Source organism: Microcaecilia unicolor, chromosome 11 (genome assembly GCF_901765095.1).
Source record: "Microcaecilia unicolor chromosome 11, aMicUni1.1, whole genome shotgun sequence".
Taxonomy (NCBI): Eukaryota; Metazoa; Chordata; class Amphibia; order Gymnophiona; family Siphonopidae; genus Microcaecilia; species Microcaecilia unicolor.
Window position 1 is genome coordinate 172291250 of NC_044041.1, and position 14728 is coordinate 172305977.

At 41.2% G+C, this 14728-nt stretch overlaps 1 protein-coding gene across 1 annotated transcript in view; it reads right to left on the reverse strand.

Moving 5' to 3' along the window:
* Positions 1–14728, reverse strand: part of LOC115479939 (cytochrome P450 2C19-like) — a 50606-nt gene that overhangs the window by 18854 nt on the left and 17024 nt on the right. The window contains exons 4-5 of the mRNA XM_030218273.1: positions 13068–13228; positions 3080–3256 (exon numbers count right to left, since the gene is read on the reverse strand). Coding sequence (XP_030074133.1) covers positions 3080–3256; positions 13068–13228 — 338 coding nt within the window. The remainder of the gene's footprint in view (positions 1–3079; positions 3257–13067; positions 13229–14728) is intronic.

Consider the following 14728-nt stretch of genomic DNA (forward strand, 5'->3'; position numbering starts at 1 on the left):
GTTCTAGATGCATATCAACCAAATCACATATACAAAATGGAACCACCAAGGTGTTTTCCAGTCAGAGCCAACCTGGGCATTCACATTCCCTGTTGCAGGATATAGGCACAATGATAGTCATAAAAATTTGGCAGGTTCACCCTGCCAAGATCTTTCAATAGTTGGAGCTTTGCCATAGCCAAAGAAAGTAAGTAACAAGTCTATCGAGATCTTTGTAGAATGTAATGGAGAAGAAGATAGGAATCATATTCCTATAATGCAGCACAACTGGAGCTAGTAACAATTTAAAAAGTGTATTTGATGCTATCCAAAGAGTTAGCTGTACTGAATATACGTCACTATCCATTTTAGCTAAGTAGTTTAGAGCCCCTTTTTATGTCAAAAGTAGAGATCAAAAGGCTCTGTTGATGTACAGCCTTTCTGAAAGACTTGTAGGAGTAAACATGCAGTGCAAGCAGCCATTTTACAAATATGGAACCGAAACGACTCGGCAGCTTCATGTGAAGGAATCAGATCTTACACATGTAGTTGCCCCATTTAAAAATTCCACACAAATAGCAACATAGTAAATTATGGCAGATTAGTACCTGAATACTCTATCCAGTCTGCCCAACAGTCACACACATTATCAAGTCATGATTAAACCAACAATGAATGTGATATTAAAAAAAAAACTTGATCATTGTCTCTCTTTGGCATTTCTGGGACATTTACTGTAGAAGTCTGCCTGGCCCTGTCCTTAGGTTCCAACTATTGAAATTTTTATTGAGGCCCACTCCAGCCTATCAAAATCAGTTTGGTCATTTGTGGGACACAGACTATAAAAGTCTGCTTGGCACTGTCCTTATGATCCAAATTACTGGAGTTTCCAAAGAATGCCACTCCAGCCCAGCCTAAACTGGATTGCTATATATGGGACCCAAACTTTACAAGCTTGCCCAGCACTAGCCTTAGTTCTTCACAGCCTGAGTCACTATCTATTCACCACTCAACATGTAAATACATATGCAGCCTTTTAAGTATTGTTTTTAATATAATTCATTCCACGCCTTTTTAAATTTTGTCACCAGTTTTATCCTTCCACCTGCCTCAGGTGGGCATTCCAGGCATCAGCCACCCTCTATTAAGTAATGAGACAATCATTTTTAATATGGTTTAACTTCAGAGGAGAAACTTAATTGCATAGAATTAGAAAGAATAAATGCCTTAATCCCTTGTGTAAAGCTCTAGCCAAAACAAGCACTTTGTAAAACCTATATGTGCTTTTGAAGATGTGAACATTTTCCCTGTGCACATATATGTATTTCTTAAAACAGGAAATATAGATGTAGGTGTTAGCTCCACCCCTTGAAAAATTGAAATGGAGTGGATCTCCATTTGTAAATGGTGGTTTTCTGAAATCAGTATTTACAAGTGTATCCACAATGCCCCTATTTACATGGGGATATATTTCTAAAATAATGACCTTGATTTAGGACATTCTCTTTGTTATCATAAATTAAACCACCAAAAGCCAAATGTTAGGTGGAATGCCCATATTCTACCCAGGATATTCACCAAATCAAATCCCACAGTCTTTGGTAATCATATTCTATCCAAGCATTATCCAGATAATGCTGGGCTAGTCTGTAAGAATTTTAAGTGACACTATGAAGATATTGCCACTGAAAATACATGGATGGGGCACTTATCTGCATAGCATCTGCTGCTGTATGAGTAAGCACTTTGAACCATCAGGCCAACTATATCTCAGCAGGTATTGCTTGCTACCATACTTTGATACACAGCAATCTGAAATAATGTCCCAGTTATTAAGAACATTTGAAATGAAGCAATGAACCAATCCAGCACAATTTCTTTTCTTGCTTCTGCATGCTGAAACAAAACCCAGAATAAAACGAGGACTGTTTTTGCAAAAAGTGTGGTTAATGTTTGCATTTACAACATATTAACTGTAAAGTTAAGGTATAGTGAATGCAAAGTCTGTGCGGTAGGTGCAGGGGATATGCACAGCATCTGCCCTGCATTTATTGCACTAGATATAAGAACATAAACATAACATGAAAATAGCCACACTGGGTCAGACCAATGGTCCATCTAGCCCAGTATCCTGCTTCCAACAGTGGCCAATCCAGGTCACAAGAACCTGGCAGAATCCCAAAGACTAGCAAGATCCCATACTACCAATCCCAGGGATGAGTAATGACTTTCCATATGTCTATCTTAAAGGCAGTTTATGGACTTTTTTTTTCCAGAAACCTGCTCAAACCTTTTTTAAAACCAGATATGCTAACTGATGCTACCACATCATGTAGCAGTAAGTTCCAGAGCTTAACTATTCACTTTGTGAAAAAATATTTTCTCCTATTTGTTTTAAAAAATATTAATATGTAACTTCATGGAGTTTATCCTAGTCTTTGTACTTTTTGAAATAGTAAAAAAATCGATTCACATCTACTAACTCTACATAACTCAGGATTTTGTAAACCTCTATCATATCCCTCCTCAGCTGCCTCTTTTCCAAGCTGATGTTAGGAGGCAATTCAATAAATAGCTGCCTCCATCTAGGTGCCCCAAGGCTGTGTGGTAGGACCCTCCTCTAATATGGAACCTGGTGCCCAGTGACACTACAGAATATTATTATTATTAGCATTTGTATAGCGCTACCAGACGCACGCAGCGCTGAACTTCTGACACAGAGAGACAGTCCCTGCTCAATAGAACTTACAATCTAAAAATACAGACAGACAAGACAATTAAGGGTGAGGGAAGTACTGGGTGAGAAGGAACAAGGGGAGGGCAATTGAATAGAGGCTAGGAGCCAAAGGCAGTGGTGAAAAGGCTCTCACCCCCCCCCCCCCCCCATTACTAGGGTGGCTCTATGTAGCTACCCTGATGTACAATTGCTCCCATAGTTGAGGTCTGTAAACATATAAATTCCTTTAAATATTGATCCACATCTATTCTTCTACAGCAGTATCCTTAATTATACACTATGGAAAGATATGTAGGAGCTCCTGCTATTTCTCTTTCCTCATATGCACTCCACCCCTCTACCCACTGCCCAGTTTCACAGTACCTTCTCCATTTTTATGAGGAAGCAGTCAATGAAGTCACGAGGAGAGTTGGGATCCAGGGTTTCCTGGTGCTTTTTCACTCTCTCTGCCACAAAAGCCATCATCTGAGCACCATCTTTAACCACCCTCTTGTGAAGACCAGGGAGGTACTCCATCACATTAGGGAAGAAATTATAGAACTAGAAGGCAAGGAAACCATTATTTGACTGCGGCTGCAGGTGCAAGTTCAACACAGTATTAATCCAAGGGACTCAAAACAAGAAAAATAGAAGTAGACTTAACAATTACAACTGGTCGAGCAGTGTTTGCAAACTCAGTTCCTTGCAGCATTGTTGTCATTCACACCAGGATTTAACTTTGCATCTGCAAAGTATGCAGAGTAAGGGATTCACACAGCACTGGCCAGCCAGCTGATTTTTAAAGGGAAACTTTGGGTTCCTTTTACAAAGCCGCATGTAAAAAGTGGTTTGCGGTAGTGTAGGTGCAGGTTTTGGGTGCGTGCAGAAATATTTTTCAGTGCACGTACCAAAAATGCCTTTTTAAAATGTTTTCCGAAAATGGAAGTGTCCATTTTGGGTGTCTGACCTTACTACCAGCCATAGACTTAGCGGTAAGGAATTTGCACGGTAACAACTTAAGCAATTCAGTTGTCATTTGGCATGCGTCCGCTACATGCGTCCGAAAATAAAAAATATTTTCCAGATGCTTGCCAAAAATGAAATTACCACAAAAGGTATGCAGTAGTTTGTCAGTAAGTTCATTTTGGTGCATGTTAGGGAAATGGAATGGGGCTTGATATACCACCTTTCTGTGTTTTTTGTAACTACATTCAAAGCGGTTTACATAGTATATATAGGTACTTATTTGTACCTGGGGCAATGGAGGGTTAAGTAACTTGCCCAGAGTCACAAGGAGCTGTAGTGGAAATAGAACCCAGTTCCCCAGGATCAGAGTCTACTGCACTAACTACTAGGCTACTCCTCCACTTATGCCTTACAACTTATGTGGCTTAGTAAAAGGGACACTGTGTTCCCTCTAAGCTGAAGAACAATCAAAGTGAGGGTCCAAAAGTGCACAAAGGCAAGTAGCATGAAAAAAAGCACAAAAGGGCCTCAAGAGCAGGAGCAATGGTGCAATCTTTAATGGAAAAGGACCTAACACTGGCCGTGTTTCAGCGCTCAACTGCGCCTGCCTCAGTGGTCTAGCAAAAAATAAAAATACATAAACATAAACATAACATAAAATCATTATACATACAGATAAAATATGTGTTCACAAATCATAAAAAGTGAATCAAAACATATCCCAATTCCAGATATATCTATTGATGTAAAATCCTTACATATGTAAAACTGTTACACACACCAAAGATTATGGGTAAAAGCAGATTCGTGCACACCACAAATAAGTTGAAAGAATAAACATTTTTTTTAATCAGAGATTATGTTTATAAACAGATTTGTGCACACCACAGAAGAGTTAAAAGAGTGAAATTTTAAATCAGGGTAAGTCTATGTGTGTATAGTGTGAGGAGGCAGGAAACTACAAGGTCCAGAATGCACTGCAGCAGGAAGGGAATCAGAGTCAGGGGAAGGGCTGTAGGCAGAAGAGTGAGAATACAGGACTTGATTGGGAAATTGAACCAGGTGTGAGAAGTTTTCAGGCAGCTTTATTAAGACAATGGTGGAAAGCTGGAAGGTGGAGATGGAAGTGCTGGGAAGCTCTCTTCTGAAAAGGTGACAGCTGCACTACCCTCTGAGAAGGAAAAGTAAATGCTTTTGTTTGGCTGTTTGAACTGTGAAAGTTTGAGGAACTGCTTTAAGTCTGAAAAGGGTTTAACTAGAAGACTCTGAGTAAATGTCTTTTTGTTATGTTTGACTTGAAGAAGAAATGTTTGAGTTAAAGAAGAAATAAGCCATGAAGATTATGTTAAAGAGCAACTAATAAAACCTTTGGTTTTAAGAAGTCTGGTGCTGGTGAACATTTGTGAAAGGAGAAGAGGAGGCAGAGAACTCCCCTGTGTTTGAGGCGGAGTCCTGGTGAATTACCGAGAAGTGTAGAGCCCAGCAGTGACTGTGTGAGAAGGAAGCTAAGCAGCATCAGCCTTGGCCAGGTCCTGGAAGGGTGACCAGCTCACAATATTGTTATAGAATAATCCTTGCATCCAAAGTAATGATAGATGTCCGTTTTGTTACACATTTACGTGAGCCCCCCCAAAAAGAGGTAGTGAAATCAAGTTCCAACATCTTACCGAACTGCAATAGGTCTTATCGAGCTGCAACTAGATAACAAAGCAACAAAGTAATGATGGTGTTCCTTGTTTACTAATCAGTGCAATAATATTAAAGAAACAGAATTTAGAAAACAAATGCAAACCCTTTCTTGCTACCTATTTTCCAGCCATGTTGAATTCAACGCAACATTTAGGATATCTGAATATACTGTGATTGAATTCCAAAGAAAGTTTTATTATGAAACTATGGTCATCACTTAGGAGTAGAATGTTTTAAGATCCAACGTTAAAAATATGTAAATTAAATCTAAAAACGAAATTGAAAATGCCATGTCCATACTGTAAATATAGTCCATATTCCAGATGAATTACTAATAACTAGTATTTCCACTAATATAAATATTTTGCCTAGTATGTGATATATATGTACTAGTATCTTTCTTATTTACTCTTCATTTCGAAGAAACAGTGTACTGCAAATGAGAAAATGAATCCCGCGCAAACATATAGACCTAGCGATACTCTTCTCTAACCGAGTGAACCAAAAGTGCCTTTTGAATTTAAAAATGTGAGCAATCCAAGTCAACTATAGAAGTATTTCGATTATACACTTCTCAAGCAGCTAGTACTTACTTTTTCTAGCCGACTGTACCAATATTCTTTCATTGCTGTCACTGTTCTTCTGAAGAAAAAACGCCAAACAAAACGTGGCATGTGCAGTGCTGTGCTTAAAAAAATGGACAGGAATCATGACGTAGTGCAATTAGTTTGCAGGGACTCAAGCAAAAGGCGATATAATCGATTAAAGAGCAAACAAGTTGAAGACAGATTTCTGAAAACATTTTGATTGGACTGAGTCTCCTCTTCCTTGTGAAGCCGTCATCTCTGCTCACTCAACGCACAGCAAGTTAACCTATGTACTGCTCCTCAACTCTTCTCTTAATCTTCTATTCAACCATTCTTATCTACTCCAAGCTCTCCGCAACTATGCCTGAACTTAACATTATCCTGTTAGTCACCTTTAACAAAAGAATATCTGCCAATCACTTGACCCATCATGTCAGTCCTTCAGACAAATTTCTCTCCAATAAATTACAAAAACCATTCCCTTACAGAGCAAGGTGCCTAAGAAAAATCTCTTTAGTGAAGATAGGGGCTGCTCAGTATCATCATTTTGAAGTGGGATACGTCAATGCCAGATCTGTCATGAATAATCCGGAGATTATTTCAGATTGGATCTTACAAGAGGGTCTTCTCCTTCTCTTTTTCACAGAAACATGGATCCATGTGCCCAAGGACCCTATAGTCTTAGACCTTTGTCCATCGGGCTACAAGATAATACACTGGGACAGAAAAGGAAAAAGAAGTGGCGGTATAGCATTAATATATCATCCCCACCTCAAAGTTGACACCTGCACTGATTATAATATCTCCCCTTTCCTTCAAATCGCTGCAATCAAACTCCACCACTCAACCCTCCATTTAGTTTGTGTCCTGTTCTATAGACCGCCAAATACCTGGAGCACTTGCCAAACTGACCTCATAGATAAAATCACCTGCATGTCTCACTCTAATATTATACTCCTGGGTGATCTTAACCTCCATTTTGATGACCCACATTCATTGCAAGCGAGTCAATTCCTGGATTTCCTTCATCTCTGGGATCTTAATTGCCCGTGCTTAGACCCATCTCATACTAAAGGTCATTCACTAGACCTCATCTCCTATAAGTTCCTTACCAATACTAATTTCCATATTTCAGACATCAGGTGGACTGCAACTCCTTGGTCTGATCATCACAAACTACACTTCTCCTTACATTGGCTGAAATCGGGTCTCCACCAACCATGTGGCATCTTAACATACTATTCAAGAGGATTAGTTGACCCTCTTTCATTCTGGCAACTACTTTACAGTGATAACTGGTTAGCGCAACTAGATTTCATTCATTTTCTCACTGCCTGGGATGAAAGATGCAGATGTGTCCTGGATCATCTAGCACCCTTGCGTCTTAAAACTACATATACTGTAAGCGCAACTCTACCCCATGGTTTACTCCCAAGCTAAAAATACAAAAAACGTAGACCCGTAAACTTGAATGAGCCTGGCACAAACTACGAAATGAGAGCACACTAAACGTGTGGAAATTAAGTCATCGCAAATACAAATATGCTATCAAACAAGCAAAACGTTCATACTTTTCAACAAAACAAGTCTGCAGGCAGAGACGCAAAAAAGCTCAATCAACTCTTGAATACTTTCCTTGATACCAACAAGATTGCATCTTCTCAAGCTGTCCTTCCTTCTACTGACAATCTGGCAAAATATTTCAATGAGAAAATCCAATTGCTGCGGCATTCATTACCTCGTCACAACACTGCCATCAACGCCTTCCTTAATGGTCTAGACTCACCACTTGACCACTGCCTGGCTGATCGATCCTGGACAAATTTTATCACTTTAACAGTAGATAATGTAGCAAGAATAGTTAACAAGTTTTCCAAAAAGCACTGTGGACGCGATATACGCCCTAGCTATCTGTTTAGAACTGCACCTGCTTGCTTCATTGCTGACCTCACATCCTATTTAAATTTCATGCTCCAGAATGGTCACTTCCCACCTGTACATGGAAGCATTCTTCTCACTCCTATTCCTAAGGACCCAAAAGTAAATGCAGAAGTCATCTCAAATTATCGTCCAGTGGCATCTATCCCATTGCTCATCAAAACAATGGAAAGTATGGTCAACAGTCAATTAACTGACTACTTGAATAACTTCTTCATCCTGCATAGCTCACAATCGGGTTTCCGTGCACAGCATAGTACTGAAACAGTATTAGTTACCCTCCTGGAGAACTTTAAACAATCAATATCTACTGGGAATAAAGTGTTACTTCTTCAATTTGATATGTCCAGTGCGTTTGACATGGTGGATCATAATCTCCTCCTTCACCTGTTGGATACATTTGGAATAGGCGGTAACATGCTTAACTGGATTAAAGGCTTTCTGTCAATGAGAACGTACTGCATCAAATCCAAATCTATCATCTCAACACCGTGGAAATCTTATTGTGGAGTACTCCAGGGCTCACCCCTTTCTCCTACTCTTTTCAACATCATGCTGATTCCTCTTGCGAAAACCTTGTCCACACTTGGCCTCAACCCATTCATCTATGCGGACGATGTGACCATCTATATCTCTTTCAAATCCACACTAGCTGAAATCTCCAAGACAATAGCTGCTAGTTTTTCCATCATGGATTCAGTTCAAACTCAATAAAGACAAAACGCAGTGTCTAATCCTGTTGTCCCAGCATAATAAGGTTATCCCAACTTCGCTCATCACTAAGGATTACACTCTTCCGATCTCAAAGAGTCTGAAAATCCTTGGTGTCTTGTTGGATAATCACTTGCTACTGGACACCCAAACCAAACTCATAACAAAAAGAATGTTCCAGTCCATGTGAAGATTGAGGCGTCTCAAGCAACTCCTCGCAAGGGAGCTCCTCCGAACCCTTACTCGCTGGTTGGTCCTATCACACATTGACTACTGCAATGGAATTTATGCTGGTTGCTGAAATTTCATTCTCAAAAACTCTTTGTTTTAACCTACGCTGGCTCCCCAGCATAGACCGTATTACCTTCAAAATCTGCTCATTTACTCATAAGATAATATATGGGGATGCCCCTACCTACATGCTGGATTTAATTGATTTACCATCCAGAAATGATTTGGTAACTGCTTGATCCTACCTTAATCTACACTATCCAAGCTGCAAGTCTGTTAAATATAAACTGCTCTTTTCATCATCTTTATCCTACATCAGACCAAAGTCCTGGAACGTTCTACCAAGGCATCTAAAGGAGATTGACGACCACCAGCTTTTCAAGAAATCCTTAAAAACATTTTTATTTGAGAAAGCTTATCCCACCAATTAACGCTCAATCCTAACGTTCCGCTTATTGTCCAACACCCATTAAGCCCCCATTTACTTCTACCTAGTTAAGCATCCTTGTATAATCCTCCTGTTCTTTCCCTTCCTTATTACTTTTTGTGTTACCTTCCTTGCATTGTAACCTTTTGTAACATTGTAAGCCACACTGAGCTCGCTCTAGTGGGAAAATGTGGGGTATAAATGTACTGCAAATAAATAAATAAATAATAAATAAAATTAAGATAAAAGTTACATAATTTTCCTTTTAAAATTAGAAGAGCAGTTCGTTATGATAATCTGACAGTTTGGAAAACATGGATTATTCTATCATTACAAATGTGTGTGCAACATGTTGAATAAAAAAATATAAAATAACCAGAAGTTAAAAGTAGTTTTTAAGTAGGGGAAGAGTATTGCTAGGTCTATATGTTTGCGCGGGATTCACTTTCTCATTTGCAGTACACCGTTTCTTCGAAATGAAGAGTAAATAAGAAAGATACTAGTACATATATATCACATACTAGGCAAAATATTTATATTAGTGGAAATACTAGTTATTAGTAATTCATCTGGAATATGGACTATATTTACAGTATGGACATGGCATTTTCAATTTCGTTTTTAGATTTAATTTACTTATTTTTTAACATTGCATCTTAAAACATGATGACAATAGTTTCATAATAAAAAATTTTTTTGAATTCAATCACAGTATATTCGGATATCCTAAATGTGTTGAATTGAACCTGGCTGGAAAATAGGTAGCAAGAAAGGGTTCACATTTGTTAATATTATTGCACTGATAAGTAAACAAGGAACACCATCATTACTTTGTTGCTTTGTTATCTAGTTGCAGCTCGATAAGACCTATTGCAGTTCGGTAAGATGTTGAAACTTGATTTCAAGTCCTCTTTTTTTGAGGGCTGACATAAATGTGTAACAAAACGGACATCTATCATTACTTTGGGTGAAAGGATTATTCTAAAGCAAATATACACACATAGACTTACCCTGATTTAAAATTTCACTCTTTTAACTCATCTGTGGTGTACACAAATCTGTTTTTAAACATAATTTCTGATAAAAAATGTTTATTCTTTCAACTTATTTGTGGTGTGCAGGAATCTGCTTTCACCCATAATCAGTGGTGTGCTGGTAAATTTTTAACAACAGGCTCTCTCCCCGGTCCACCTCGGCGCCCCCCCCCCCCCCCGTCCACCTCTTCGCCCCCCCCGTCCACCACTGCGCCCCCCTCCCACCTCTGCGCCCCCCCCCAAAAAAAATTGCAGAGCTGGCTATACCCGGGGGAGGGGGGGGCAGCGGCCAACGCATTACTCTCTCCAGCAAAAAAAAATTAAATGATCCCAGGTTCCAATCTAATTCATGTTTAATATAGGATAAAATGCCATAAATAAGTAAATAAACATAAACTTTTAACGTTCAGCACCTGATTCTCAAAGTGAACATATTCCAAACACTATAATGAAAATAAAATTATTTTTTTTCTACCTTTGTTGTCTGGTGACTTTGTTTCTCTGATCATGCTGGTCCAGTATCTGATTCTGCTGCTCTCTATCTGTTCCCTTGACCCAGGGCTTCCTTTCCATTTATTTCTTTTCTTTCCTCCTTTCTTCTTCATTTCTGGTCCTCCATATACTTGACTGTACAGTGGATCCAGCTTCTGACTATTTTCTCCATTCATGTGCAGTTTCTCTCCTCACTTCCTTTTCCCTCATCTAATCTCCTTCCTCTATCTTCCCCTCCATGTCCAGTATTTCTTCTTTCTCCCTTCCCTCCCCTCCATCCATGTCCAGAATTTCTCTTGCTCTCCCTGCCATCCATGTCCTAAAACTCTCCTCTCTCCTCTGGCCCTCTCTATCCATCCATGCCCAGCAATTCTCTTCCCTGGCCCCCTCTGCCCATCCATGCCCAGCAATTCTCTCCCCTGCTTCCCTCTGCCCATCCATGCCCAGTAATTCTCTCCCCTGCCCCCCTCTGTCCGTCCATGCCCAGCAATTCTCTCCCCTGCCCCCCTCTGCCCATCCATGCCCAGTAATTCTCTCCCCTGCCCCCCTCTGCCCATCCATGCCCAGCAATTCTCTCCCCTGCACCCCTCTGCCCATCCGTGCTCAGCAATTCTCTCCCCTGGCCCCCTCTGTCCATCCATGCCCAGAAATTCTCTCCCCTGCCTCCCTCTGCCCATCCATGCCCAACAATTCTCTCCCCTGCTTCCCTCTGCCCATCCATGCCCAGCAATTTTCTCCCCTGGCCCCCCTCTGCCCATCCATGCCCAGAAATTCTCTCCCCTGCTTCCCTCTGCCCATCCATGCCCAGCAATTCTCTTCCCTGGCCCCCTCTGCCCATCCATGCCCAGAAATTCTCTCCCCTGCCTCCCTCTGCCCATCCATGCCCAGCAATTCTCTCCCCTGGCCCCCTCTGCCCATCCATGCCCAGCAGTTCTCCTCCCTCCCCTGCCCTCCCGCTCCCATCCAGGTCTAGCAATGTCCTTCACCCCCCCATCCTCCCCTGCCGCTCCCATCCGTTAGTTTCAAATACCTGCCTCGAAGCGCCACCTTATTTAAAGCCCTGCTGCCCATCTCCAGCTGCCTTTCCTGATTGCTTCTCAGGAGTTCGGTTCTTCGCGCCCTTAGTCCCGCTGCGGGAAAAGGAAATGACGTCAGAATGACGTCAGAAGGCGGGACTAAGGGCGCGAACCGAACTCCTGAGAAGCAATCAGGAAAGTCAGCTGGAGACAGGCAGCAGGGCTTTAAATAAGGCGGCGCTTCGAGGCAGGTAATTGACCTGACGGATGGGAGCGGCAGGGGAGGATGGGGTCGAAGGACATCACTAGACATGGATGGCAGCGGGAGGGGAGGTAAGCATGGCGCCTTCCTGCCATGCTTACCTTGTGCAATGGAGCCGGCTCGCCCCGTACAACAACCGGCTCGCAAGAGCTGTCAAAATTTAACAAGCGGCTCTTGCGAGCCGGTGCGAGCCGGCTCCAGCACACCACTGCCTATAATCTTTGGTGTGTGTAACAGTTTTACATATGTAAGGATTTTACAGCAATAGATATATCTGGAATTGGGATATGTTTTGATTCACTTTTTATGATTTGTGAACACATATTTTATCTGTATGTATAATGATTTTATATTTATGTTATGTTTATGTTTATGTATTTGTATTTGTATTTTTTGCTAGACCCCTGAGGCAGGCGCAGTTGAGCGCCGAAACACGGCCTGTGTCGGGTCCTTTTCCATTAAAGATTGTACCATTGCTCCAGCTCTTGAGGCCTTTTTGTGATTTTTTTCGTGCTACTTCCCTCTAAGCTGAACAGGAGTCCTACACCTACAGTCTTGCCAGTGGGGGGAGGGGGAGGTTTCACTCTCACATTTTCAGTAGTGAGGGACAGGTAAGCTCTGAAGAACTCAAAGAAATTAATCAAACTCTAGCAAATTAAAACATAATACTGAAGCACCACCCCCTACTGGCTGCAATGCAGTTGGAGGACTATCGTTCATCTTAGAGGGAATAGTGCCTTTGGGGATGTTCACTTTCAAAATCAACTTGTAAGACCACAAGTACTTTGCACGATCCCAAGGACACTAAAAATAACAGTTTTGTATTTGGTTCCATATATCTGTAGCTGATGTTAGATAAAATAGGATCAACCTTTACCAATTAGGGCTCTCCTCTCTGCCTGTGATCCCTCCCACAGCCTCTGACCAATAGAAGAGCTTTCCCTTCCCAGTCACTCTTGCTTAAAAGTGACTCCAAAGCACACCTTTACAAGAAAACAGATTAAAACTTAACAGTTTACCTGCACCCAGACTGTGCTAAAAAGTCGAAAGAAATCATTCAGCAAACCGAGTAAGATAAGGAAGTTCTTATCTTCATAGTCAAATCGGTCCCCGAAGACTATAGAGCAGATGACATTGGAGACAGAGCGACTCAAGAAGAACGTGGGGTCAAAGGGCAGCTCTAGTATAATGGAGAGAAAAAGAAGTATGTCAAATTTGCTGCAACATGAGCATGGTAAAGAAGCATTGACTATATTTGGACCCTAACCTGTTCATATCAATAGTAGAAGCCTTAATTGTGAGTTGCCTAGACTATTGCAACAATCCATATCTGGGTTTATCGGTCAAGCCATTAAAGAAACTGCAGATAACACAAAATATGTTAGCTAGATATCTAACAAGTCATGAAAGAACTGATAAAGCTTCCCCCTTTTTGCCTTCCTTACACTAGCTGTCTGTTAAAAAACACTGTTCTCCCCCCCCCCCCCCCCCCCCGATGTGCAGATGACAGCGGTCAGCGTTTCTTAAAAACACTTACTGTTGCCAGCTAAATTAGCCCCCATAATCAGTTCCGGGCTATGTCCGGGCACTGACACTGAATATTGTGGATTAATTTTGGGCGAGTTGGGTGCCAGAGCTTATGAGGGCTTGGCCAGTGTTCAATCCATCCATACATAAGAGAGTCATGTGGGTGCCGGCACCAAATATTGCTAGCATTCATATAACCCCGGGCTTCCTCCCCCCCCCAGTGCCACCCCCAGTGCTTCCCCTGATCTGCCCGCATATCGGTTGTGCGGTCTGTGGGGATATTCAGCATCACTCTCTAGTCAACTGCCACTGAATATCCCCCCTTAGGCAGTGGGAAGTGATTTAAACAATGAGGAGAGGCTTCTGCCCACTTAAATTGTTTTTTGCTACCATCTGTCTGATATACATTTATTACACCTCTATCTAAGACTCTATAAACTTACATTATACATTCATGTCAACTGATATCTCAGTTTCTATACTTTTTGACATATTAATTTGTAAACTGTCTTGACTCTGACCTACTGAGAGTGTATAAAGCTTTTAAATAAATAAATGGTCAGTTTGTTCACATCTGGAAAATGGCCTCATAATGGCCTATAGTGGTGGAAGGTAGCTACCATTACAGAAAGACAGAACTGCTTCTACAGTTAAACCAACAGAACCCCCACCCCACCACCACCACCACCACCTATTGAATGATAGGTAGAACTGCTGCATCTAGATCAACAAGTCTCCAGTTCTGGTCTCACCTAAGAGGTTTCTTCATAGTACGTCTTACTGATAGAACTAAAAAATGAGCTGGCAGAGCTACAGTTATTGATTTGTAATTTATCCTTAAAATCGAGCATGGTACCGGAAGATTGGAGGGTGGCCAATGTAACACCGATTTTTTTAAAAGGTTCCAGAGGAGACCCAGGAAATTATAGACCGGTGAGTCTGATGTCGGTGCCGGGCAAAATGGTAGAGACTATAATCAAGAACAAAATTACAGAGCACATTCAAAAGCATGGACTAATGGGACAAAGTCAACATGGATTTAGTGAAGGGAAGTCTTGCCTCACCAATCTGTTGCATTTCTTTGAAGGGGTAAACAAACATGTGGACAAAGGTGAGCCAGTTGATATTGTGTATCTACATTTTCAGAAGGTGT